This window comes from Coregonus clupeaformis, chromosome 35 (genome assembly GCF_020615455.1).
Source record: "Coregonus clupeaformis isolate EN_2021a chromosome 35, ASM2061545v1, whole genome shotgun sequence".
NCBI lineage: Eukaryota > Metazoa > Chordata > Actinopteri > Salmoniformes > Salmonidae > Coregonus > Coregonus clupeaformis.
This window is the reverse complement of record NC_059226.1, coordinates 14,666,974-14,692,029: the sequence shown is the minus strand read 5'-3', so window position 1 is coordinate 14,692,029 and position 25,056 is coordinate 14,666,974. Positions and strand designations below refer to the sequence as shown.

General features: G+C 43.8%; 2 protein-coding genes across 2 annotated transcripts in view; both read right to left on the bottom strand.

Moving 5' to 3' along the window:
• Positions 1 to 25,056, bottom strand: part of LOC121550468 (retinoic acid receptor alpha-like) — a 196,554-nt gene that overhangs the window by 151,103 nt on the left and 20,395 nt on the right. The gene's annotated exons all lie outside the window — the stretch shown is intronic.
• LOC121537760 lies at positions 17,702 to 23,810 on the bottom strand. The gene is made up of 2 exons (XM_045210866.1): positions 23,152 to 23,810; positions 17,702 to 20,715 (listed from the first exon to the last, which is right to left on the bottom strand). The coding sequence occupies exon 2, from the start codon at positions 20,306 to 20,308 to the stop codon at positions 18,242 to 18,244; it is 2,067 nt and encodes a 688-aa protein (XP_045066801.1). The 5' UTR covers positions 20,309 to 20,715; positions 23,152 to 23,810; the 3' UTR covers positions 17,702 to 18,241.

Sequence of the window (25,056 nt, the reverse complement as noted above, 5' to 3'; positions counted from 1 at the left end):
TCGTGTAGGAAGTTGCTATTCCTGTGAGATGTGTGCTTTATATTTTGTGTCAACAATCCTTATAAGTATCTGAGAAGATGTGTCAGGCATAGACAATAACCTATAGCACCCTTAAACATTGTAAACAACATGTAATAACAGTTATAGTGGTTGTTGTAATAATTTCTTAGACAGCTCAAGAGACATAAGTCAGTTTGGTTCCATCTAAAATGACTTGAGCATTGGTTCCGTTCGGCTGCCATCTTGTTTAATGTCATTATTGTGTGGGAACCCAGAGAGAGTCAGACCAGAGCAGCAAACTGAAGGCATGACTAATCTCCTCATTTTAGCTCAGACTTTTCTAAACTCCTAAAAGTGGGGCAGCAATGGAACTAACCGCAATGAAAATTTTAAGCCCCTCTGGCGCCCATATATATATATAAATACTGAGGACCCTTCCCCATTCCCCCTCCCCAGATTGTTATGTACTACTGGCAGGGAGGAGATGTAGACATCTCATGTAACCCTGCTATCAGGTCTAATGTGTTAAAGGTGAGGGGAGGTGATGACGTTGGCCACTGGTGGAGGGTAGATGGTTTTGGTATTCTGAACGTGTGTGTGTGTGTGTGTGTGTGTGTATGTGTATGTGTGTGCGCATGCGTGTCCAGGGTTTTGTGGATTCAGGGCAGATCCTTCCTAGCGGAAGCAGGAACTAACTCTCCGTCTCTCTCCACAGGGTGCCAGAATCACGCATGATGAAACCTAACAGCAAGTGCTCGCTCACACTAACGCAATCCACAAGGCTAAGATTTGTTAATTTCCCCCCAAAGAAACACTGGCTACCATGGCCCGTCAGACCATACATCCACTTTTCCATTAGAGAGTAGCTGATGGATGAGATAATGTAATAGCAGTAAATGTAGCGCATTATCAGAATAATTACAAAAAGTCACATTAACTGAATGGAATGGAGCAAATGGAGCTTCTGGCTCATTTCACTGTCTGTGCCCATTATCGCCACTAATAGGAGAGCAGAAAGAGATTACACACAACCGACATTACGACAGTCACAGGAAGGAAGCGATAGTCTTCAGAGTTTTGGTCTGTTAAATCTATGAGGGGGGAGGGGGGGGGGTAAAATTCTACAAGTTTAGTTTGGGAATATTGGAAATTGTGTCCGTAGATTCTTTAGGTAAGAGTTACTTTATGCCAAGGGCGAAATTTGAGTTGTGACCTGAAGAAGTTAATCACCGATACACCAATTTCCATGGTTGATTGGAGCGCGGTGCTGGCTACACAAAGTTTATGGTTGTATTTTGGCAATGGCCACATACTGAACATTTTGTGAGTAATGAGTAAACTGGCATTGGATAAAAGTCTGGTAAATTATCATATTATATCAAATGGGTCATTCGGGTTACAAACTACAGACCCAGTCCAGTTCCTTTCCATACAGCACTCAAATTAGGAGTTTGCCTGCATCGCAAACCACAACCAGACCAGTGATCCAACCAACTCACCCCAACCAGAACACATCAGAACAAGCACCACATGGCTTCTTACCAGAGCCAACCTAAAGGGGGGAGAGGAGAAGAGGCCAGGCTAGGCGGGGTTGACATACAGTCATCAAGTTTCAGGTTCCTGGCAGTGCAGTACCTGCTCTCTCCATCATTAAGTGGCAGAGGAGTAGGGGTTGCCAGGTTTAGGCCCAGGAGAAGCCAGGCCTATTAAAAGGAAAAGGCCAATGCATTTAGCAGTGGTGTTGTGGTGAGCAGTGGTTCCATGTTAGCTTCCAAACCTGCAGCAAGATCAAAAGGCAGCACCCACAGCCTGTTGGAAAGTATTTTATAAGTCATTTTATTAAGTAAGAGCTCTTGTCTTTCACTAATACTGACTACTACTCTGTAGATCTTTCTAGATACTAGTGCTATGTACTGATGCCACCCATAGATCGCAAGGTCGCAGTTGTAAATGAGAACTTGTTCTCAACTGGCTTACCTGGTTAAATAAAGGTGAAATAAAAAATAGATGTGCTATATCATTGCCAAGGACTCAGTGTTATTGCTCCATACAACTACTCTGCTAGATATCATTGCGCAACACTGGTTTCAATATTATAAAATGACTAGATACCACCTCCACATACATCTGCTCAATATTACCACTCTGTTGCAGCTCTGAATTGCTCGTCCATGTAAACATTTCCTAGAACTTCTCCATACTACTGCTCCTTGACACGGATTGGTTTGAAATAATTCGAAACCACGGCAAAATGCATGCACTATTCCTAAAGGGCAACCCAACAAGAGGATTGGGTTTCCACTTATTTCTACAGTGACAATTACCTCAACTCTGTTCAACACCACTGGCAATGTGTGTTGGCCAATTATACAACTGACAAACGCAGCATAACATTTTTGTAAGATCAGCCGAATCAGATACATCTGGAGCCCTCAGTGCCAGCCAGACCTAGCCAGGACAGGGCAGCAATCTACCCAGCTGTCCCAACTGTCCAAGGACCAACCTAATTGAGTTGCCGTCACAATATGGCTTTCTTCAACACTGTTAAACAATGCTTCATTCTGGCTAAACTGTGATTGAAGTGATCTAGCAAGACATTTAGAGTCAGAGTGGTTTAGTTTGTGAGCCAATGAGTCTGTCTTGTGAAATGGGGGGGGGTTATACATTTTGTTACCTTACAGCCTTATTCTACAATTGATTAAATTGTTGTTTTTCTCAATCCACACACAATACCCCAAAATGACAAAGCAAAAACAGGTTTTTAGAAGAAAAAAAAAAGTACTTTTGTTGAAGCACCTTTGGCAGAGATTACAGCATCGAGTCTTCTTGGGTATGACGCCACAAGCTTGGCACACCTGTATTTGGGGAGTTTCTCCCATTCTTCTCTGCAGATCCTCTCAAGCTCTGTCAGGTTTGATGGGGAGCATTGCTGCACAGCTATTTTCAGGTCTCTCCAGAGATGTTCGATCGGCTTCAAATCCGGCCCCTGGCTGGGTCACTCAAAGACATTCAGAGACTTGTCCCGAAGCCACTCCTGTGTTGTCTTGGCTGTGTGCTTAGGGTCGTTGTCCTGTTGGAAGGTGAACCTTCGCCCCAGTTTGAGGTCCTGAGCGCTCTGGATCAGGTTTTCATCAAGGATCTCTCTGTACTTTGCTCCGTTCAACTTTCCCTCGATCCTGACTAATCTCCCCGTCCCTGCCGCTGAAAAACATCCCCACAGCATGATGCTGCCACCACCATGCTTCACCGTAGGGATGGTGCCAGGTTTCCTCCACGGACAATTCATTCGACCTCATGGCTTGGTTTTTGCTCTGACATGCACTGTCAACTGTGGGACCTTATATAGACAGGTGTGTGCCTTTCCAAATCATGTCCAATCAATTGAATTTACCACAGATGGACTCCAATCAAGTTGTGGAAACATCAAGGATAAATCAATGGAAACAGGATGCACCGGAGCTCAATTTCGAGTCTCATAGCAAAAGGTCTGAATACTTATGTAAATAAGGTATTTGTTTGTTTTTAATACAACAAGTAATGTAGACTGCTGAGGATTTTTTTTATTTAATCAATTTTAGAATAAGGCTGCAACGTAATTTTTTTTGGGAAAAAGTCAAGGGGTCTGAATACTTTCTGTATATATTAGGATACTCATTACCTGACGCCATAACATCAGCTAATCTTCCTGGAACACTGGCCCTTTAAGACCAATGGCATAGCAATGCAGTTACCGGGGGATGCAGTTACCATATACTTGGCGACAGGCCGGCTGTGTTGCTGTGCTGAGACTGGCGGGAAGACTTGAGGGAGGACAGGAGGGAGGACTTGAGGGAGGACAGGAGGGAGGGACGGGTGGGAGTTTGTTTTGATTTCCCTGTGCCAAGATCCTGTCGCGAGGGGCAGCCTGAGAAGAAAGAGGAACTGCAGACTTCTTACTTCTGCAAAACGACGTCAAAATAACCACACCCTCACTCCCCCATTATTTTGAATATTTTGTCAGTCAGGCGAGGACTGAGGAGGGTGTAGGACTGGGAAGATCCAGGATCCAGGCCCACCCACTCTGACCCCAAGTCACCCCAGAAACTAGACAAAAAGGAAGTGGAAGAGGATGGTAGTGGTGTGTGTGTGTGTGTGTGCATACAGTGAGGGAAAAAAAGTATTTGATCCCCTGCTGATTTTGTACGTTTGCCCACTGACAAAGAAATGATCAGTCTATAATTTTAATGGTAGGTTTATTTGAACAGTGAGAGACAGAATAACAAAAACAAAAATCCAGAAAAACACATGTCAAAAATGTTAAATTGATTTGCATTTTAATGAGGGAAATAAGTATTTGACCCCCTCTCAATCAGAAAGATTTCTGGCTCCCAGGTGTCTTTTATACAAGTAACGAGCTGAGATTAGGAGCACACTCTTAAAGTGAGTGCTCCTAATCTCAGTTTGTTACCTGTATAAAAGACACCTGTCCACAAAAGCAATCAAGACCAAAGAGCTCTCCAAGGATGTCAGGGACAAGATTGTAGACCTACACAAGGCTGGAATGGGCTACAAGACCATCGCCAAGCAGCTTGGTGAGAAGATGACAACAGTTGGTGCGATTATTCGCAAATGGAAGAAACACAAAAGAACTGTCAATCTCCCTCGGCCTGGGGCTCCATGCAAGATCTCACCTCGTGGAGTTGCAATGATCATGAGAACGGTGAGGAATCAGCCCAGAACTACACGGGAGGATCTTGTCAATGATCTCAAGGCAGCTGGGACCATAGTCACCAAGAAAACAATTGGTAACACACTACGCCGTGAAGGACTGAAATCCTGCAGCGCCCGCAAGGTCCCCCTGCTCAAGAAAGCACATATACAGGGCCGTCTGAAGTTTGCCAATGAACATCTGAATGATTCAGAGGAGAACTGGGTGTAAGTGTTGTGGTCAGATGAGACCAAAATCGAGCTCTTTGGCATCAACTCAACTCGCCGTGTTTGGAGAAGGAGGAATGCTGCCTATGACCCCAAGAACACCATCCCCACCGTCAAACATGGAGGTGGAAACATTATGCTTTGGGGGTGTTTTTCTGCTAAGGGGACAGGACAACTTCACCCGCATCAAAGGGACGATGGACGGGGCCATGTACCGTCAAATCTTGGGTGAGAACCTCCTTCCCTCAGCCAGGGCATTGAAAATGGGTCATGGATGAGTATTCCAGCATGACAATGACCCAAAACACACGGCCAAGGCAACAAAGGAGTGGCTCAAGAAGAAGCACATTAAGGTCCTGGAGTGGCCTAGCCAGTCTCCAGACCTTAATCCCATAGAAAATCTGTGGAGGGAGCTGAAGGTTTGAGTTGCCAAACGTCAGCCTCGAAACCTTAATGACTTGGAGAAGATCTGCAAAGAGGAGTGGAACAAAATCCCTCCTGAGATGTGTGCAAACCTGGTGGCCAACTACAAGAAACTTCTGACCTCTGTAATTGCCAACAAGGGTTTTGCCACCAAGTACTAAGTCATGTTTTGCAGAGGGGTCAAATACTTATTTCCCTCATTAAAATGCAAATCAATTTATAACATTTTTGACATGCGTTTTTCTGGATTTTTTTGTTGTTATTCTGTCTCTCACTGTTTAAATAAACCTACCATTAAAATTATAGACTGATCATGTCTTTGTCAGTGGGCAAACATACAAAATCAGCAGGGGATCAAATACTTTTTTCGCATACGTGCCCTATACGTGCCCTATGTGCCCCATACGTGCCCCATACGTGCCCTATGCGTGTGTGTGTGGTACAGATATTCATAGGGACTGCTTTTAGCGAGTGTGAAGTGTCAGTGATTTTCAGAGCTGGGCGGAGCCTCACTAACTGATCGTTATCTAACCTACCTGTATGGGTCTCTTCTCACTGCTGCAGCACGACTGGCAGGCAGGACTGATCCAAGCCAAGTCTGATGGGCAGATGTTGCTACAGCAGCTGTATTGCATCATGCCTGAAACCATGACAAAGAGTGCAGAGCGTGCACTGCAAGCTGTGCTTATGGTCAACATGATACCCCCACTGCTTTCAAGGAGTAGTGGGGGACACAGATGTGGTAGACACAAAAATGCACACGCACACACCACAACTATGCACATTCAGACAGAAGGACGAACACAGATGCTCAATCCAAAAAACACAACTGACCAACTCACCGATGTACAGTATATCCCACACGTAAGAGAAAAGATACACACACACACACACACATCACCAAATTGTGGTGAAGTGTTCTCCAGAAGGATTTGTCAGTAATTAAACATTGTGTGTAATCTCCGGGGCAAGGGAAGCAGAGGAGGCCTGTTTATTGAACTAAACCTCTGTCCTCTCCAGGCTGTCACAGACCACACGCACCATGCAGCCCTCTCTTCCTTCTTTCCTTCCTCCTCCTCCAGTTCTATTCCCTTCTCTTTCTTTAGTGGTTGCGCTGATTCAATCACAACCTCTCCACCAAGGTAACTAGCCAAGCTGTGTCCCTTTCATACTTGGGCACCGACTTGGATTTTCCACACTTCGGTGAAAGAGGATTGGGGCGTGCAGCCTGCAACAAAACCTCATGGTTTCACTTCAAAATTTGACGTATTATGGATGAACGTCTATTTTTTATGCATTAATTCTACGTGGTTACATAGTTAATTCCGCCTGGGTACAGGGTTCAAACAGAAACAACTCAAAAGGGTTAAGTTTAGCTATTAATTCCGAGTGGTTAAGGTTAGGACTATGGTTTGGGGAAGGCTTAAAACAAAATAACAAAACATTTGCTGTTTCCATCAAGTATTCTCCTGGCTTGCTAGACCATTGTGAACTGCAGTGGTCTGAGCAGCTTGCCTTGGTCTGAGCAGCACGCGTCGCCTCCAAGCATCATGAGTTTGCGCCAGCGCCGGGCAACATTTTACAAACAAATTTGTGAGCTCCGAGGAAGGCATATATCGATGTTTTCAGGACCTTTTCAAAAGTCCAAAATCGAAGTCTATTTCTAGTGATCTGCCTGGTGTGTGTGCATGTGTGTGAGGAGTTTCCCAGCTTTTCTGCTCTCTGAGCCCCAATAGCCTCTCTCCCACAACGGATTACGACAAAAGCTGTCTGACAAGAAAGTCTAGTATCTACCCAACTGCTGTGTGTGTGTCTGTGTGTAATAACTGTCCCTTATGCCGTTTTACAGCCCTCTAACCAATTGTACTATTATGTGTGTTTTTCCGCGTTATTTGTAATTTATTTTGTACATAATGTTTCTGCCATCGTCTCTTATAACCAAAAAGAGCTTCTGGATATCAGGACAGCGATTACTCACCTCGTATTGGACGAAGATTTTTTCTTCAACGTGGCGGCCGCGAAGGATATCATACAGACACCCGACAAGGCCCAAATCCCCGTCATTCGCATGAGGAAGAGACGGAGATATCGTGGACGTAGATCTGGGTGCCTTGTAAGGATCCGACGGCGAGCGAGTAAACTGCCGCTCCCATCAATCCTATTAGCCAATCTTCAATCATTGGAGAACAAATTGGATGATTTAAGATTACGGTTATCCTACCAACGGGACATTAAACTGTAATATATTATGTTTCACCGAGTCGTGGCTGAACGATGACATGGATAACATACAGCTAGCGGGCTATACGCTACATCGGCAGGATAGAACGGCTGACTCCGGTAAGACAAGGGGTGGCGGTCTGTGTATATTTGTAAACAACAGCTGGTTTACAAAATCAAATACTAAGGAAGTCTCGAGGTTTTGCTCGCCTGAGGTAGAGTATCTTATGATAAGCTGTAGACCACACTATTTACCAAGAGAGTTTTCATCTATATTTTTCATAGCTGTCTATTTACCACCACAAACCAATGCTGGCATTAAGATTGCACTGAATGAGTTGTATAAGGCCATAAATCAACAGGAAAACGCTCATCCAGATGCAGCGCTCCTAGTGGCCGGGGACTTTAATGCAGTGAAACTTAAATCCGTTCTACCTAATTTCTACCAGCATGTTAAATGTGCAACCAGAGGAAAAAAAAATCTAGACCACCTTTACTCCACACACAGAGACGCATACAAAGCTCTCCCTCGCCCTCCCTCGCCCTCCAAATCTGACCATAACTCTATCCTCCTGATTTTTGCTTATAAGCAAAAACTAAAGCAGGAAGCACCAGTGACTCGGTTAATAAAAAAGTGGTCAGATGACGCAGATGCTAAGCTACAGGACTGTTTTGCCAGCACAGACTGGAACATGTTCCGGAATTCTTCAGACAGCATTGAGGAGTACAGCACATCAGTCACTGGCTTCATCAATAAGTGCATCGATGATGTCGTCCCCACAGTGACCGTACGTACATACCCCAACCAGAAGCCATGGATTACAGGAAACATCCGCACTGAGCTAAAAGGTAGAGCTGCCGCTTTCAAGGAGCGGGACTAACCCGGACGCTTATAAGAAATCCTGCTATGCCCTCCGACGAACCATCAAACAGGCAAAGAGTCAATACAGGACTAAGATTGAATCGTACTACACTGGCTCTGACACTCGTCGGATGTGGCAGGGCTTGAAAACTATTACAGACTACAAAGGGAAGCACAGCCGCGAGCTGCCCAGTGACACAAGCCTACCAGACGAGCTAAACCACCTCTATGCTCGCTTCGAGGCAAGCAACACTGAAGCATGCATGAGAGCACCAGTTGTTCCGGATGACTATGTGATCACGCTCTCCGTAGCCGATGTGAGTAAGACTTTTAAGCAGGTCAACATTCACAAGGCCGCAGGGCCAGACGGATTACCAGGACGTGTACTCCGAGCATGTGCTGACCAACTGGCAAGTGTCTTCACTGACATTTTCAACATGTCCCTGACTGAGTCTGTAATACCAACATGTTTCAAGCAGACCACCATAGTCCCCGTGCCCAAGGACACTAAGATAACCTGCCTAAATGACTACCGACCCGCAGCACTGACGTCTGTAGCCATGAAGTACTTTGAAAGGCTGGTCATGGCTCACATCAACAGCATTATCCCAGAAACCCTAGACCCACTCCAATTTGCATACCGCCCCAACAGATCCACAGATGATGCAATCTCTATTGCACTCCACACTGCCCTTTCCCACCTGGACAAGAGGAACACCTACGTGAGAATGCTATTCATTGACTACAGCTCAGCATTCAACACCATAGTGCCCTCTAAGCTCATCACTAAGCTAAGGATCCTGGGACTAAACACCTCCCTCTGCAACTGGATCCTGGACTTACCCCCAGGTGGTAAGGGTAGGTAACAACACATCTGCCACACTGATCCTCAACACGGGGGCCCCTCAGGGGTGCGTGCTCAGTCCCCTCCTGTACTCCCTGTTCACCCATGACTGCATGGCCAGGCATGACTCCAACACCATCATTAAGTTTGCCGACGACACAACAGTGGTAGGCCTGATCACCGACAACGATGAGACCGCCTATAGGGAGGAGGTCAGAGACCTGGCCGTGTGGTGCCAGGACAACAACCTCTCCCTCAACGTGACCAAGACAAAGGAGATGATTGTGGACTACAGGAAAAAAAAGAGGACTGAGCACGCCCCCATTCTCATCGACAGGGCTGTAGTGGAACAGGTTGAGAGCTTCAAGTTCCTTGGTGTCCACATCACCAACGAACTATCATGGTCCAAACACACCAAGACAGTCGTGAAGAGGGCACGACAAAGCCTATTCCCCCTCAGGAGACTGAAAAGATTTGGCATGGGTCCTCAGATCCTCAAAAAATTATACAGCTGCACCATCGAGAGCATCCTGACTGGTTGCATCACCGCCTGGTATGGCAACTGCTTGGCCTCCGACCGCAAGGCACTAAAGAGGGTAGTGCGTACGGCCCAGTACATCACTGGGGCCAAGCTTCCTGCCATCCAGGACCTCTATACCAGGCGGTGTCAGAGGAAGGCCCTCAAAATTGTCAAAGACTCCAGCCACCCTAGTCATAGACTGTTCTCTCTGCTACCGCACGGCAAGCGGTACCGGAGTGCCAAGTCTAGGTCCAAAAGACTTCTCAACAGCTTCTACCCCCAAGCCATAAGACTCCTGAACAGCTAATCATGGCTACCCAGACTATTTGCACTGCCCCCCCACCCCATCCTTTTACGCTGCTGCTACTCTGTTAATTCTTTATGCATAGTCACTTTAACTCTACCCACATGTACATATTACTTCAACTAGCCGGTGCCCCCGCACATTGACTCTGCACCGGTACCCCCTTGTATATATAGCCTCCCTACTGTTATTTTATTTTACTTCTGCTCTTTTTTTCTCAACACTTTTTTTGTTGTCGTTTTATTTTTACTTTTTTTGTTAAAAAGAAATGCACTGTTGGTTAAGGGCTGTAAGTAAGCATTTCACTGTAACGTCTGCACCTGTTGTATTCGGCGCATGTGGCCAATAAAATGTGATTTGATTTGATTTGAATTAGGAAATCATTTCTCTAGCAGGCTAACGACCCAGAATACCTGGTACTGTATCAACTGTCACACAGACAGAATCTTCTATTCATCAATTTATCCAAATGCATCGCAACTGTAACCAAGGACACAAAATTGCAATTCAAACACACACATCTCCAATACACCAAGACAAACACGCAAGCAGACATAATAACAAGAGTCATTGAAACACCAGTCGTTGCTGAGTCTATCAATACTTGGTGTACGTCTAGAGACGTTCTCTACTGTTTAACCCTTCAAGGTCAATACCAGATCAGATTCAGACTAGGTGCACAAAAACATTGTGATTCAACAATGTGGTTTACAAAACTTGAATAATGGTTTGTTATAGAGCTCGGAATATCTGCTAACTACCTTGACATAACACAACAGCTGCATACAGAAGGGTGTGCTCAAAGGTATACTTGACACAATACTCACACGGCCACATTAGACAATAGGATCGTATTCCCACTGTTAGAACTACTGTAGGTCTACACAAAATGACAGAGCTAAGTGGGAGAGGGGGAGAAGAGATGGAAGAGGGTGGCCAAAACAGTAGACAGAGAAAGGAGGTTTAAGAGAGAGAATGTGAGAGGGGGTGAAAAAGAGAGGGTAGACAGAGATGGAGGTAAGAGACATTTACAGAGAGAGCGAGACTGAGGAAAGAGAGATGAAATCCCAGTAGCATAACACACCTCAAAGAATACTGTTAGTGATTTTCTCAGTGAGCACCCTCCCAAACAAACACATTTTAGTGTTTATAAAATGGCATCCTCCACTGTCGAGAACATCCTTCGCGCCACCTTTCCTGACAGGCGCTGAACAGAGAGCCAAAACAAAGTAGCAGCCAAAATATTTGTTCATGCATGCGCGTGTGTGTGTGTGCTCAGTTGCCCCCAGTTGCCCCCTATGACGTCCATAACTCTAAACGTGTGCCTGGTAATTAGGCCTTCCTCAGCTCAGAGAGGAAGTCGTCACAGCCGGGTCACCTTCACTCTGACCTCCAGGAAGTAGCTTCTGTTCCCTGAGAACCAGTTGTAGAAATCGCTTTGCTGTGTAACCCCTCTGGGGCAGCAGTGACTGTGTGTGTGTGTGTATGTCTGGCTACTTAAGTCATCAATAGGGGCTGTACTCCAGCCATTTAGAGAGGAGTGAATGCTCAGAGCTGGTAACGCGTTATAATAACTTCCATTTACAGACATAGCGGCTAATTAATGAAAGATATTACAAAAAGTGTCACTAAATGAGACTATCATCGTATTCTAGGGCTGGGCTGGTCCTGCTGAGGGAGGGAAGCCTCTCCTTTCCTGAGTGTCTGACTGGGGAAGTCCCTGTTCAAACAAAGAGGGGAGGGGATCGCCCGGCCGAGCGGAGTTCCTAAAATATTGTCCCTAAGAACAGAACACTCCCAGAGGCCTCTTCAGCTCATGGGACTTCCTGTCACCACTCCGTCCACTCTGCCTCCGAGGATATCCTGAGTCTCCGGTCCTTTAAGTACCTCCGCTGCTACATTGTCCTTCCTCTCGACTGGGCTGAGCTCACGTGAAGAAGATTCCCCCGGCCTACCTTCACACTCATGGTGTAAATAAACCAACTTCTTCCACAGGTACAGCAGAGTGGACTGTATGTGCTAAGTGCAATTAGCGGTAGATGGTCAGAATAGACAGCTTTCGCTTGGCTTGGCTCACGTGAGGAGGAGACCCCAGTGGACCCTCGCACTCATCTCTTCTCCACCTCGAGCTAAAAAGATACAGCACCGAGCATGTTGCCCAGGACTGGATGTACAGAGAGCGTGCCAATAGACATAGTTGGTCCGAATATATAGCGTTGGTCTGAGTTTAGTTACAGTCCCGACAACTTTTTCCACTGGGGTAAGATGGGGGCGGGGGAGTTCTGAAACTACCTTCTCGGCAAGGAGAGGGAAAGTGGGGAGACTTCACAAGAAAGGCGGGGGTGAGACTCGACGAGAGAGAAACGCAAGGAGAGAGGGAGAAGATGAGGAAACGTGAGGAGAAGAGAAACTTGATCCCCCCACATCTCCCTTAGTATGTGGGAGTCACATGAGTCCATAGTGTAGAGATGTGACAGGACATGAGGAAAGTGATTTGATGAAAGAGCAGCGCAAGGAGAGAGACGGGGAGAGTCAAGTGAGTCAACTAGAGGGGGAAGGAAGGAGCCCACGTTGGCTATGTGGCTGTGTTCGTCCCTGCCTGGCCGTACGGGTAATACGAGGCGGGGTTCTGTGGGCGATGTAGTCAGGCGTGAATACAGGCCCTGGCCTGCGTCTGGAAATCAGGCATCCCCTGTGTGATACGAGTTACAAGTCGAGTGTACATGAGCACACACACACACACACACAGTCAGACAGCCATACACACACAGACTGATACGCACACACACAGTCAGACAGACGAATACAAAGGCAGACACACCCACCCACAATCATGCATGCATACCAGCACTCAGACATGCATACAACCATACACTCAGACTTACATTATTAACACATCAGACAGGAGAGTGGCACAGTTAGAAATATGCACACCCAACTTGCACAGGGAACCTCAGCCCTCTAGCCCTGTGACATTACACACACACACTCAACTTCAGGAGTCCTTAGTTACTCCCACATATCAGAGGAAGCTGCAGTGCTCAAATGGCAAACGCTTCTCGATGGTGCCAGTCAGCGTCGCACGCACACAGTGTTGATGGGTGCACGTGAGGCTAGGATACTCCAGTTGGAATGATAACAGTACAGAAACAGCAGCAGAGGACTGCAGGCTGCAGCCAAGACAAACAGGATGCTACAAGAACCAGCAGGATTCCTCAACAGCATCTGACACACACATACGAGATAAACATGCACACTCATAAACAGTGATACAATACTTTAGCTTGGGGACGCATTATGACATTGCTCCATGGACACTATGCAAAGACTATGTTGGCACCAAAAGTTCCAAAACAAATACATTTAAGTTAGAATGCAAAATACACTGTTATTAAGAGATGTTAGGTGCCATCATGGTGGATAGTGTGTCAAACTCCCTCCATCTATGGCTCTTCTCCCTGTCCTCCCCATTGTCATGGTAATGTCCCTAATGACTCTGCTCCCCCAGGTCTGGTGAGGCTTGGGAGGAGATGAGAGGAATAACTATTGTACCCTTCATCTTTAGTTGTTGAGGGGAATCATAAATCATGGGACACATTCATCCTCCCACCCCCCTCGGCCACCTGTTGGAGAACTCGCCCACTAAGAACATTCCTCTCTACTCCGTTGCTAGGCGATGATGATGACAACAATGACAATGACTTTGCAAATCTATTCCCATGCAGGCTTGGGAAGTCCAACTTTCCCCCAAAGCTTATGATGTACTAGGATCAGGATTCCCTTTCTTAGTTCTAGGCTGGGCTATAAGAGTTTCAAGACACAAGGCTGGTCCAGGAACAGCTTTAAACGGGGAGTTTAAAACCATATAAAGAGGGATTTGAATACTTGGAATTGTGATTCCTTTAAAGCGGAGATCCGCAGTAGCGGGAAACAGCACCATGGCCACCCCACCACCGTTGTTAGCCGAACTGAGGAGCGTCATGCAAAAAAAATAAAAATAAAGTGCAATACATATTGTGCTCTATCGCACGTACAATGATGTCTGAGGAGAAAAAAAAAAAGTGTTGTTTTCCGTAACTTCTTTGTTGTAATATCGCAAATGGACGTGGCTGTTTCACCATTAAGGATTGTAGCTTTAAGCCTCGAAAAGTGTCTGGCTGATGCCACAAAATCTGACAAAACAGCATACAGTCCATTATCTGTTCTGGAGCTTATCAGACCATTCCACTGCCCTGTCCTCTAACCATCCCATTTCCTCTATATCCCCTCCTACGCTTAGACATCAGATTACTCTCTGGGTCTCATAGTTTGCCATAAAACCTGCTTCCTGGGAATTAACCCAAAACACAGAACTAGTGATGCAACATGGCAGAGGTCACGTGGATAAAAAAATATATATATATAATTTATATAGGGTACTGGTCAAAAGTTTTAGAACACCTACTCATTCAAGGGTTTTTCTTTATTTGTACTATTTTCTACATTGTAGAATAATAGTGAAGACATCAAAACTATGAAATTACACCTGTTAATTGAAATGCATTCCAGGTGACTACCTCATGATGCTGGTTGAGAGAATGCCAAGAGTGTGCAAAGCTGTCATAAAGGCAAAGGGTGGCTATTTGAAGAATCACAAATATATTTTTGATTTGTTTAACACTTTTTTGGTTACTACATGATTCCATATGTGTTCTTTCATAGTTTTGATGTCTTCACTATTATTACACAGTTGACTGCTCCTACAGTTTTGCTTCGGTACTGCAGTTTAACTGATGCCCGGCCCAGAAAGACAATTTCAGATTTGTCAGATTTTAACATTTCTTATAAGACACTTTAGTCATCACCTTTGTGCACAAAACATCCATTGAATTATGCAAATAATTGTCGCTGAGGCCGAATCTTTATTTTAATTTTATAACTCACAGCAGAGGATATGAACATTTTAGATCAGAAAACAGAAATACTAAGTAGTGGAAAATAACTTGATCTTGAGGCGGAGGCATCCTCTACTGGTCTAGAGAGTAGGTGTTTCTATAAGAGTCATAAAGGCACAAACAGAGACTGTGGGACGGCAGAGATATGGAAACAAATGGTCAGCGACCTCTGCTGAGGGGTCAAAGATGACTGGGTGAAAGGTTCCATTTGGTGGACGCCGAACAGTGCTGGTTGTGGAGCTTTGTGGAGTCACAAGAAAGTGATGAGACTGACAGACATAAATGAGACTTCACACACACGGAAAATTAAATAGCTAACCTTATTTCTCATGTACACTGGGCATTTTCATCGAAAAGGACCCATGAGCACCAACATGTGAAGTTCATAGGAGCATATCAAAATTGGGTGTCAAATGAAAGCTAAGAGTCTATATGGCTTGGGAAATGAAGGCATAGATACATTTTTCAACCATTTTATAAAATGTGGCATAAGTAAAGGCTTTGATTTCTGGATAAACAGATGGAAAGGGGGTCTTAGAAAACATCTACCAGAAAAAGTATCAGAAATACATCAAAACACAATAATGTTGACGTAAAGACCCCTGCCAACTAAAATCAACACATTTAGTTTTGGAGAAATTGTTTACCTTCTGTAAGTTAAAGAAATGTTGCCTTGTAATTCCATAACCAAAATCCCACATCTTTGAGATATTTTAGAATCTCTCCCCCTCGTGAGGAGGGAGGATAATGAAAGTTCACAGACGTAACAAGTAAATGGTAGACCTACCAATTAGTTATGATTTTACTGATACACGTTGTTCATGAATTATGATTAAAACGTCATTTTGGTAACGGCTTTACCCCCACCCAAAAAATGTATAATCAGTAACTTAATTACCGCAACTGAATTGGTCACAAACCACAGGTGGGTCACCTTCTACTGTCCTCCCTTCCACTGGGATACTGTTTTGTTCAGCTCATAACTTTTCTTTGTCTTTCGGTTGTCTGATAGTCAAACCAAGAGTGTTAAAACAGTCCGAGTCTCGACAACCCCTCCCTCTCTATCGCTCACCCTCTAGTTAATATCACCTCCCAGCTCTTACTGATACCTACCCATGAGCCTCTTCTCCTTATATTTACTTTAACCAGCATCCTTCACCCACTGAGCACTGACTGACACAGAAAAGTAGTTGAAATTTGGTCAGTCCACCTTGGCCTTGATGTTAACGTCCACAGGCGGACAGGACTGGAGCAAATCTGAACCTATCATAGACGTATGTTTCACAAGTTTGTATAGTACAGTCCAATAAAATACAGCATAGCACTGTGAGTAGAGCAAAGTAGAGTACAATACAGTAGTACTGAGTACAGTGAGTAGAGTACAATACTGAGTACACCAAAGTTAAGAAACTTTGCATCTGCACAGTTCTTCCAAATTCGTTTTTGTAAATTTTTCAGTAGAAATGGTTAAAATTCATCCTTGTGCATAGAGTTGCATGGTTTGTTAAACTTTGAAAAATCTATGGTTTTTGTTTGGCATTCATTTTAAAGTGAAAAATCTGAGTCAAAGCGTAATTCCGTTACCATGGAATTACCCTTCTACAATGTAGATTTCCCATGTGAATTAGCGCCAATGCACACCCACGGTGTGCAGCTTCAACTTTATCACAGAAAGCTGCAATTTCAAGCGCTAACAATCACAAGCACGCCCACAACAAAATAAGAAGCAGCTTGAAGAGCTCTGCTGCCAGGTGCTAACAAACACAGTAGTACTGTATGCCAGCCGCTAATGAGTGAGGGATGAGCCCTGGGATGGCTGTGTGGAAAAACTGTCCGCAGGCAATACACACTTTAAGTACTCAGGTCTGGATCACATCAAGCCCCTTAAACACCTGCCAATCACAACAATAAAGCAGCGCTTTACGAGTGTGGTTAAGACTCTCCTCTCGCTGCGACGTGTCTGAAGGTGTGTGTTTAAGGGGGAGGGAGGTAGATCACTATGTGTGACTCAGCAAAGGAGGAATATTACAGATTGGTTGATTGACAGCAGAAATTGCACATCATTAAGAGGATAGGAACACAGTGTTATAGTGAAGGGTTGTGAGTCAAAATGAACTTGTTTTTATCCAGGATTTTAAATGGAAAGGTGTTAATGGAGTTAAGAATCTCTTAAGCGTATCGTTTTACAGTCTGCCATCGATTTCCCGGCATTGTGTCTGATGTAGCCATAGTTTCCAGGCTAAACTAACGAGCTGTGAGAACAAGCTAGTCAGAACCTGCCGCAGTGAGTCTAAAATGGAGAACTGCTCCAGCAGTAATGACAAAGACCTTCAAAAAGAATGAACCTAGGAAAGGAATTTGCCACCTATAAAGCATGTCTTCTCTTTCAAAGGACAAGAAGTAAAAACTATATAAAAGAGCCTTGTGTTGTGCTCTCCTCCATTTGGTGCAAGAGGAAGGGGAAAATTCCGTGTGTGTTAGAAGTTAGAAACGCTGTACGCTACCATTCCGAAAGGTAAATCACGTTGAAGGTTTGAGGCCACCGGGGTCACTATAGGGTGGAAATGTACGCGCAGTAACCAGGCTTTCACGACCAGGATGAGCAAGTGGAGGAGTGTTAGGTTTAAACCCCCAACATTTATAAGAATAACCTGCACAAGAAAAGACACAGAGAATTGAGTATATTTTACTTGCAAGGAGAGTGCTCGGAGACTGCTCAGTTACAATCCTCCAAAACCACTCTGAATCAGTCTCCGCTCCTCTTGCATTTTATTAAGTTAGGAACGCCCTAGTTACAGAAGGTTTCAACTGCTAATGGGGAAGGGTGCATAAACAGATCCAGTTGAAACCAGTTCACATATTCCATTATCTGAGTGTGACTTCTTCTATCTTGGTACGCTGTCCGAGCGTGCCCACATTCTGAGATTAGTTGTTTTTCTAACTCATGCAGCTGGTTCCTCCTCGCTGGACGCGACCTTGACTGCTTCTATCTTCCTCACATTCACTCGTCCTACTCACACAAGCACACATTATGAAAATAACAATTCAGTACTGAAATGGCATAATGAAATATAGTAAATGAGTAGAATAACTTATGTACAATTTCTCCAACATTTCCCTCCTGTTTATTCACTTTATTTGCTATATTCACCATCATTTGTAGACCTCTTCTTGTCAGATTTTCAGCCACAAATTCATCACATAGTTCAAAGTGTTACACTCAGAGGTTAGTTGCATAATCTCCCGGATCTGGGAATAGATCAGGGAAATGTAATGACGTTTCATCACTCGCCTCCAGCTTCTCATCATCATCATCATCATCATCATCATCATCACTGTTAGTCTGAAGGTCCCCGTCCGGGGTGAGGAGTGCATACATTTCTGACATCTCAGTTTTGACAGGTTGTATAGCGGTGGTTATCACTCTAGTGCATAATGCTCTAATGCAGGGAATACAACAACATCCACATAAGGTGAGGATAGCTGTAAACACAGCAATTGAGGTCAAAATAGAGAACACTAATTGTTTATATTTGCCAAACATGTCTCCAAATCCATCCCACATTGACGTGTCAACCCCAGAGTGGTCTTTCATCTTGCTGTTGAGAGATCTAAGCCCCTCCAAGGCCTTAGTTAGACTTCCATCAGCTGCAGTATTATTGGGAATAAATGTACAACATTGGTCACCAAAAATAGAGCAGACTCCTCCTTTTTCTGCTAGAAGCATATCGACAGCAATACGGTTTTGGAAAGCCATAAGGGAGGTAGCTGACAATTGTTCGTGGATGGCGGAGAACCCTTCTTCAGTTTTATTCCCTAATTTCTGCACGTTATAGTGGATGTAGTTGATTCTGTCTACATTCTTGTTTATTGTACACCACCAACATAATGAGGATTCAAAACCTGCTGCTACTTGGTTTATTAATTTATACTCAGTAGGAACTCCTCTTGGAATTCCAATGCTGTCTATGTAGGTGGGATCATCTGACATTACTGATCTCTTTGGCCTGCTCTTCCAGGTGTGTGGGTAAACAACGTTTACTGTGGTCAACAAATCAGTGACGGTGAGAGGTGTAATGGATACTGGCAATATCAATGACACTGAGGCGCAAAATCCTGTGGTATTGTATGGTAACCTGTCAAATAATCTATCATCTCCACACCACCACCAGATGTCACTGCGAGCCTTAGGTTTAAACGCCATGTTCACTGTTTCTACTGAGTAACATTGGGTGTCGTTTAATTTACCTAGTCTGACCCCAGCACCGGTTCTATTTATGCATGTAAAGTTTCCTACAGCTACCTTCTTTGAAAATAGAGGCTTTTGTTTTTCAGCAGTAGTCAAAGGATAAATTTTATCCCAACTGGAGCAGTTTTCTGACGGAATAGTTTTATTCATTACATCTACTAGACAGTCTAAACCCAGCGCTGAGGGCACCACTTGCAGCAGTGGTCTGGCTCCCATGCACACTACACAGTCTGCTCCTGATGCTTTAGCTGCTTGCTCTACCATTAGGAGCCAGTTGTTGTCAATGCGTGATACCCCTGTGGTTATTTTGAACCAATCATCAGTTTCAGGTTTTATGTAGATCTTAGGTTTAACGGGGGAGCTAGATTTTGGGCCTGGCGTGATGTCTGGCGGTGTTAGAGATAGTGTCGTATTTGTCATAGTGACATTTGGGCACAGCAGTAACGTGGTACAGGGATCTTGAGCGTGTGGCCTCCAAATACATAAAGCTAGTCCGTGACACGGCAGGTTCTGATGCTCACTGAAACTGTCGGGCTGTCCGAAAGGTATTTGGGTTGTATTAATGTTCAGCATTATCTTTCTGTTTGTTTTTGTCAAAGAGACCTGTTTTTTCCATTTTTTAGAATTAGAAGAAAACCCAAACGACCCCTCTGACCATTTTCCTGTAGTGGTGAACACGTTTCCCCACCAATGCCCTGATTGTTTCATGCCACTACAGTCCAAATACCAGTCATAATCTTCCCAACTATCTAGACCGTAACCTCCTATTTTCAAGGTATTATCGAAAGTGAACACCGCTTGGGTGCTGTTATTCTGATAGCAAAAATACAGTTCTTCTGTCTTATCCTGATCTCCATCTGTAGTATTACAAGGGTTTTTCAAAATCTTTTTCTGGATTTGCGACGGTTTGGTGTTATAATAGCCCACCCTTCTCTTCTGCACACTATGATTCTTCTCCCACAACAGTAATGACACCACTATAATCATTCCAACTATTCCACCCACTGCCACCATCTTTTTATGCGCTTGAGTGATCATTCTGCTGTAGATTGGAACTCCTCCTATTTACCTACAACAGAGTGGTGGACAATCTTCACCGGGTTTGAGACAACTGCAAACTAAAATTACAGTTCCCTTTGTAACCGGACTTTCTCTGGTGGTACGTTGAAGAGCTACAACGCTACAGCAGATACCATAGAGTTATCACTATGAAACATATAAGAATGGTGACTACGAACAGTATGATGGAAATAGTTATTTTAGACATGTCCAATTATTCTTTTACAGTGGGTCAAATGAATCCATGTACTACGTTCTGCAATCTTTACTGCGGTACCTGTGGTTAACAGCACTTGGTAGGGTCCTTCCCACTTAGGTGAGTGCCAATGCTTCTTCTTTATACTTTTTATCAGGACCCAGTCTCCTGGTTCAACTAACTGGTCTTTCTGTAAGGACACAGAGGTTGTACCATCATCAGTTGATTCTGTCAATTGCTTTTGTTGTTGCAGCATTTTTCTCATGTAATCTGCTAGTGTGCTATCGTCATCAGTTTCCCATAAGTTTTTAAAACATGGTAATCTATAAGGTCTGCCAAACAACACTTCATAAGGGGTTAGACCATTTGTGAACCAGTGTTGGCTATCTTTATGCACTGGTACCGAGAAAAATGCATTACTGATATCCACTACGGTGAAATATTTAGCCTTTGGGTTTAATGAATTTAGCAACGTGTGTGGGTCTGCCACACATGGAGATCTTTGGATAACAGCATTGTTTACAGCTTGCAGATCTTGAACCATCCTCCACCCTGTTGATGGAGGTGCCTTTTTTACTGGAAAAATTGGTGTATTGCACGGCGACTCAGCACATTCAATTAGCACACCTGCTTTCTCTAAACCTTCAATCACTGGCTCTATTCCAATCATTGCATCTGGTTTTAGGGGGTATTGTTTTATCCTAGGGCGATGCTCTGTTTTAGGTCTTATTATTACAGGTGCTGCTCCTTTAACTAATCCCACATCTGTAGGTCCCTGGGACCATAGTTCTGATTGTCGTGTGAGGGCCATGCGTTCTTATTGTTGTGTGAGGGATCGTTTTTGCAATCTCTGGCTATGTGTCCCTCTTTCCCACATGACCAACATCCTCTAGGATTGTCATTTGCACGTATTCCCTGTCCTCTCCTTCGTATATATTTAATATTTAATCCAACCATCCCCCTTTTTGACACATGATTTGGCCATGTGTCAATATTACCACCTATCTAAACAATCACTTTAGTTAATATTGGTAATTCATTATCCAATTGCCATTCCTCCACTCTCTCTTCTGTTATTTTATGGTTCAAATCAAATATATTATTACCAAATTATAATCTTCTTCACAATTTTCACAGTACTATAAATTACCCTCAACTTAGTAAAATAAACTATCTTAAAGTCCTCCTCTCATGCCTTTAGAATTTACTAGTGTGGATGATTAAAATAACACCAGAATGTTAAAACAGAGTTCAGAGGCCATTGAAATCATTTAACGAACTGTTTAATCCCATAGTATACTAAACATTACCATTATTCTAAATATTTCATAAATGTTAGCTATCCCAAGTGTTCATTAAATCCTCATGACATTCATTCTCATAAGAAATCATATATACCCCAAACTCAGCCAAAAGCTAAAAAAAAAAAACTCCATAAAATTCACTGTGTGCTCCTCTAAGACCTATCACCCTTGACCTGCTGAAACCCCCCAAAATTGAAACAACAAGGCTTTATAAACATCATACTAGGTGTGTTGTTTTTTATTTGAAAACCCAATTTGAAAAACAACCACAAATAGCCAGGCCTTAATTTGGTAGTTCACTTTTATGACCTAAATACGGCCTAACTTCACTACTGCTCCCCTAGCCCTTGGCAACATTCCAACGAGATGAGCTAATCTCTTTCTCCTGGTTATCCCCAGTCTTAACCCATCAATAATTGTTTGTATCAATCTAATTCCTCATTACTAATCTATAAAACCACTCAAAATTCCTCGAGTATACAATGATTATTTAATTGATTACCCTAACTCTGCTACATGTGATCTCATCTCAAATGATCCATTATCAATTATCTGTTCAACCTTCTTTCCTCATCCTATCCTCGTTCTGTCTGCATTTTTTTATTTTTTTTGTTGCAGCTCTTTTAGACCGGTGGTAGACAATTTTCCACTAAACTTGTACTTTTTTTTATCCAGTAACATAGGGGTTCTGTTGCTGTAGGATCTTCTTTTTGTACTACTTTCCAATCTTTGCACGGAAGGTTGTCAAGGAACTTTTGTTTTTCTTTGCTTTGTCCCTTCCCCATTTTGAACTAAATTTGGGCCCAGTGGGTTCTCAACACCTAGAGTGTTCTAACACTGGGTCTTAATCGAACAAGACGGTGATCAACAACCCTTTATGGTAAAACTCACTTCAACCTTTCCAGGTGGAGTTTTCTTACCTACAAGCATCCACAAAGGTTCACCGTTTACACCTTGTTCGTTTGGTATGAAATACAAATACCTAGTGGTGTTTATATTTCCAGTCACACTCTTACACTTTCATACAACTTTTATATGATTTTTCGACACAGAGGACTCCGCCGTCCTACATAGAATTTAACTAGTTCAGTGACTAGAGGAGTCTACCCTCCACGGAATTTAACTGTTCGAAAACTACTTTACCTGATAGAGTCTAGAATTGTCAGGGTTTTTCTTTTCAACACAGAGGACTCCGCCGTCCTACGTAGAATTTAACTAGTTTGGTAACTAGAGGAGTCTACCCTCCACGGAATTTAACTGTTTGAAAATTACTTTACTTCATTCACATTCATTCCTCTTTTTTTTATGAATTTTTTACTCACAATTCTCTGCGTTCTTGGATCTACCTTCAACCATCGGATCCCAGCCCGCAAGGGAGGGACCAGTCCCGTAAAAGGGTCTTAATGCTGTGGCCACAGACTTGTCTGGATCTCACTCGCCCGCTGGGATCGTCAGGTATCTTGGCATCCGGCTCGAAGGACCATTTAAATGTTAGGTTTAAACCCCCAACATTTATAAGAATAACCTGCACAAGAAAAGACACAGAGAATTGAGTATATTTTACTTGCAAGGAGAGTGCTCGGAGACTGCTCAGTTACAATCCTCCAAAACCACTCTGAATCAGTCTCCGCTCCTCTTGCATTTTATTAAGTTAGGAACGCCCTAGTTACAGAAGGTTTCAACTGCTAATGGGGAAGGGTGCATAAACAGATCCAGTTGAAACCAGTTCACATATTCCATTATCTGAGTGTGACTTCTTCTATCTTGGTACGCTGTCCGAGCGTGCCCACATTCTGAGATTAGTTGTTTTTCTAACTCATGCAGCTGGTTCCTCCTCGCTGGACGCGACCTTGACTGCTTCTATCTTCCTCACATTCACTCGTCCTACTCACACAAGCACACATTATGAAAATAACAATTCAGTACTGAAATGGCATAATGAAATATAGTAAATGAGTAGAATAACTTATGTACAATTTCTCCAACAAGGAGCCTTTGAACTGTTGCGCAACACCATGTCCCTTTTCAGAGACACAGGGCAGAGAAGAGAAAGAGGGGGCCCACTGAGAAGCCATCCTGAAGATGTTTCCCTTTAAAGTAGTCTCGGTATGTTCCTGGCTGCAGTCGACCCTCAGACATACACAAACAAAGATGTGTAGCCTATGTGGCATGCGCACACACACACACACACACACACACTTTGTACATAGCCTCCTCATGATGATGGCTACCCTACTCCATTGGCAAACACTTACATTGTATGGACCCTTCGTACTGTACATACACACCTTTGAGGACATTGTTAAACAATGAACCGAATTCAAAAAGGTAAGTCATCACACCGGTGTGCTTACACACAAGTACTGTAGTCTGTACCCTTAAACACCCACATCAACACTCAAACAGTAAAGATCTACAGTAAAGTTACAAATTCACACACTACACAACACTTCAGATCTTAAGTCTTACTTCCAGAAATCATTTGAGGGGACGATCATTTGTACTGCCCTGTTCTGTGTTTCGTATCAAAGACCGTTATTAAAAACAGAGATAAGACAAACAAACAAACAAACGCTTCTTCTCTAGCACTTCCCCCCTCTCTCTGTCTCTCGCTCCCTCTCTCACCTGAATAGGATTATGGTAGTGGATTTCTCACAGCTGTCTGTGTTCCAGAAGGTATTGAAAAGCGTCCAGGGGGAATGGATCTTTGATACAGCAGGCCTTAACACCACTGAGCTAAATCAGAGAGAGAGAGAGCGCGAGAGAGAGAGATTCAAAGACCTCTCTGATGAGGATAGACTACCCGTCCTGTTTGGGGAGGACGCAGAGAGCTGTGGGTTGGCAGCGCTCTACAGTACTGCCTGCCATAAGATGAGGGACAGTGTCTGACAGACCAACCAACCTGCACATGTCCTCTATGCTTATTGTTATTGTTCAATGTATGGTTATTTTGACCCTTGGTTATTGTTGTCCCGTTGACAATATTGATTATTAATTATGTTAATATTGTAAATCTCCAAAGTAAGCTTTGGCAATATGTACATTGTTACGTCATGCCAATGGCGGCAGGTAGCTTAGTGGTTAAGAGCGTTGTGCCAGTAACCGAAAGGTCGCTGGTTCTAATCCCCGAGGTGACTAGGTGGAAAAATCTGTCGATGTGCCCTTGAGCAAGGCACTTAATCCTAATTGCTCTTGTAAGTCGCTCTGGATAAGAGCGTCTGCTAAAT

Excerpts from the sequence above, each read along its gene's own strand:
- LOC121537760 (XM_045210866.1), bottom strand. The coding sequence starts at position 20,308 with ATGATCACTCAAGCGCATAAAAAGATGGTGGCAGTGGGTGGAATAGTT.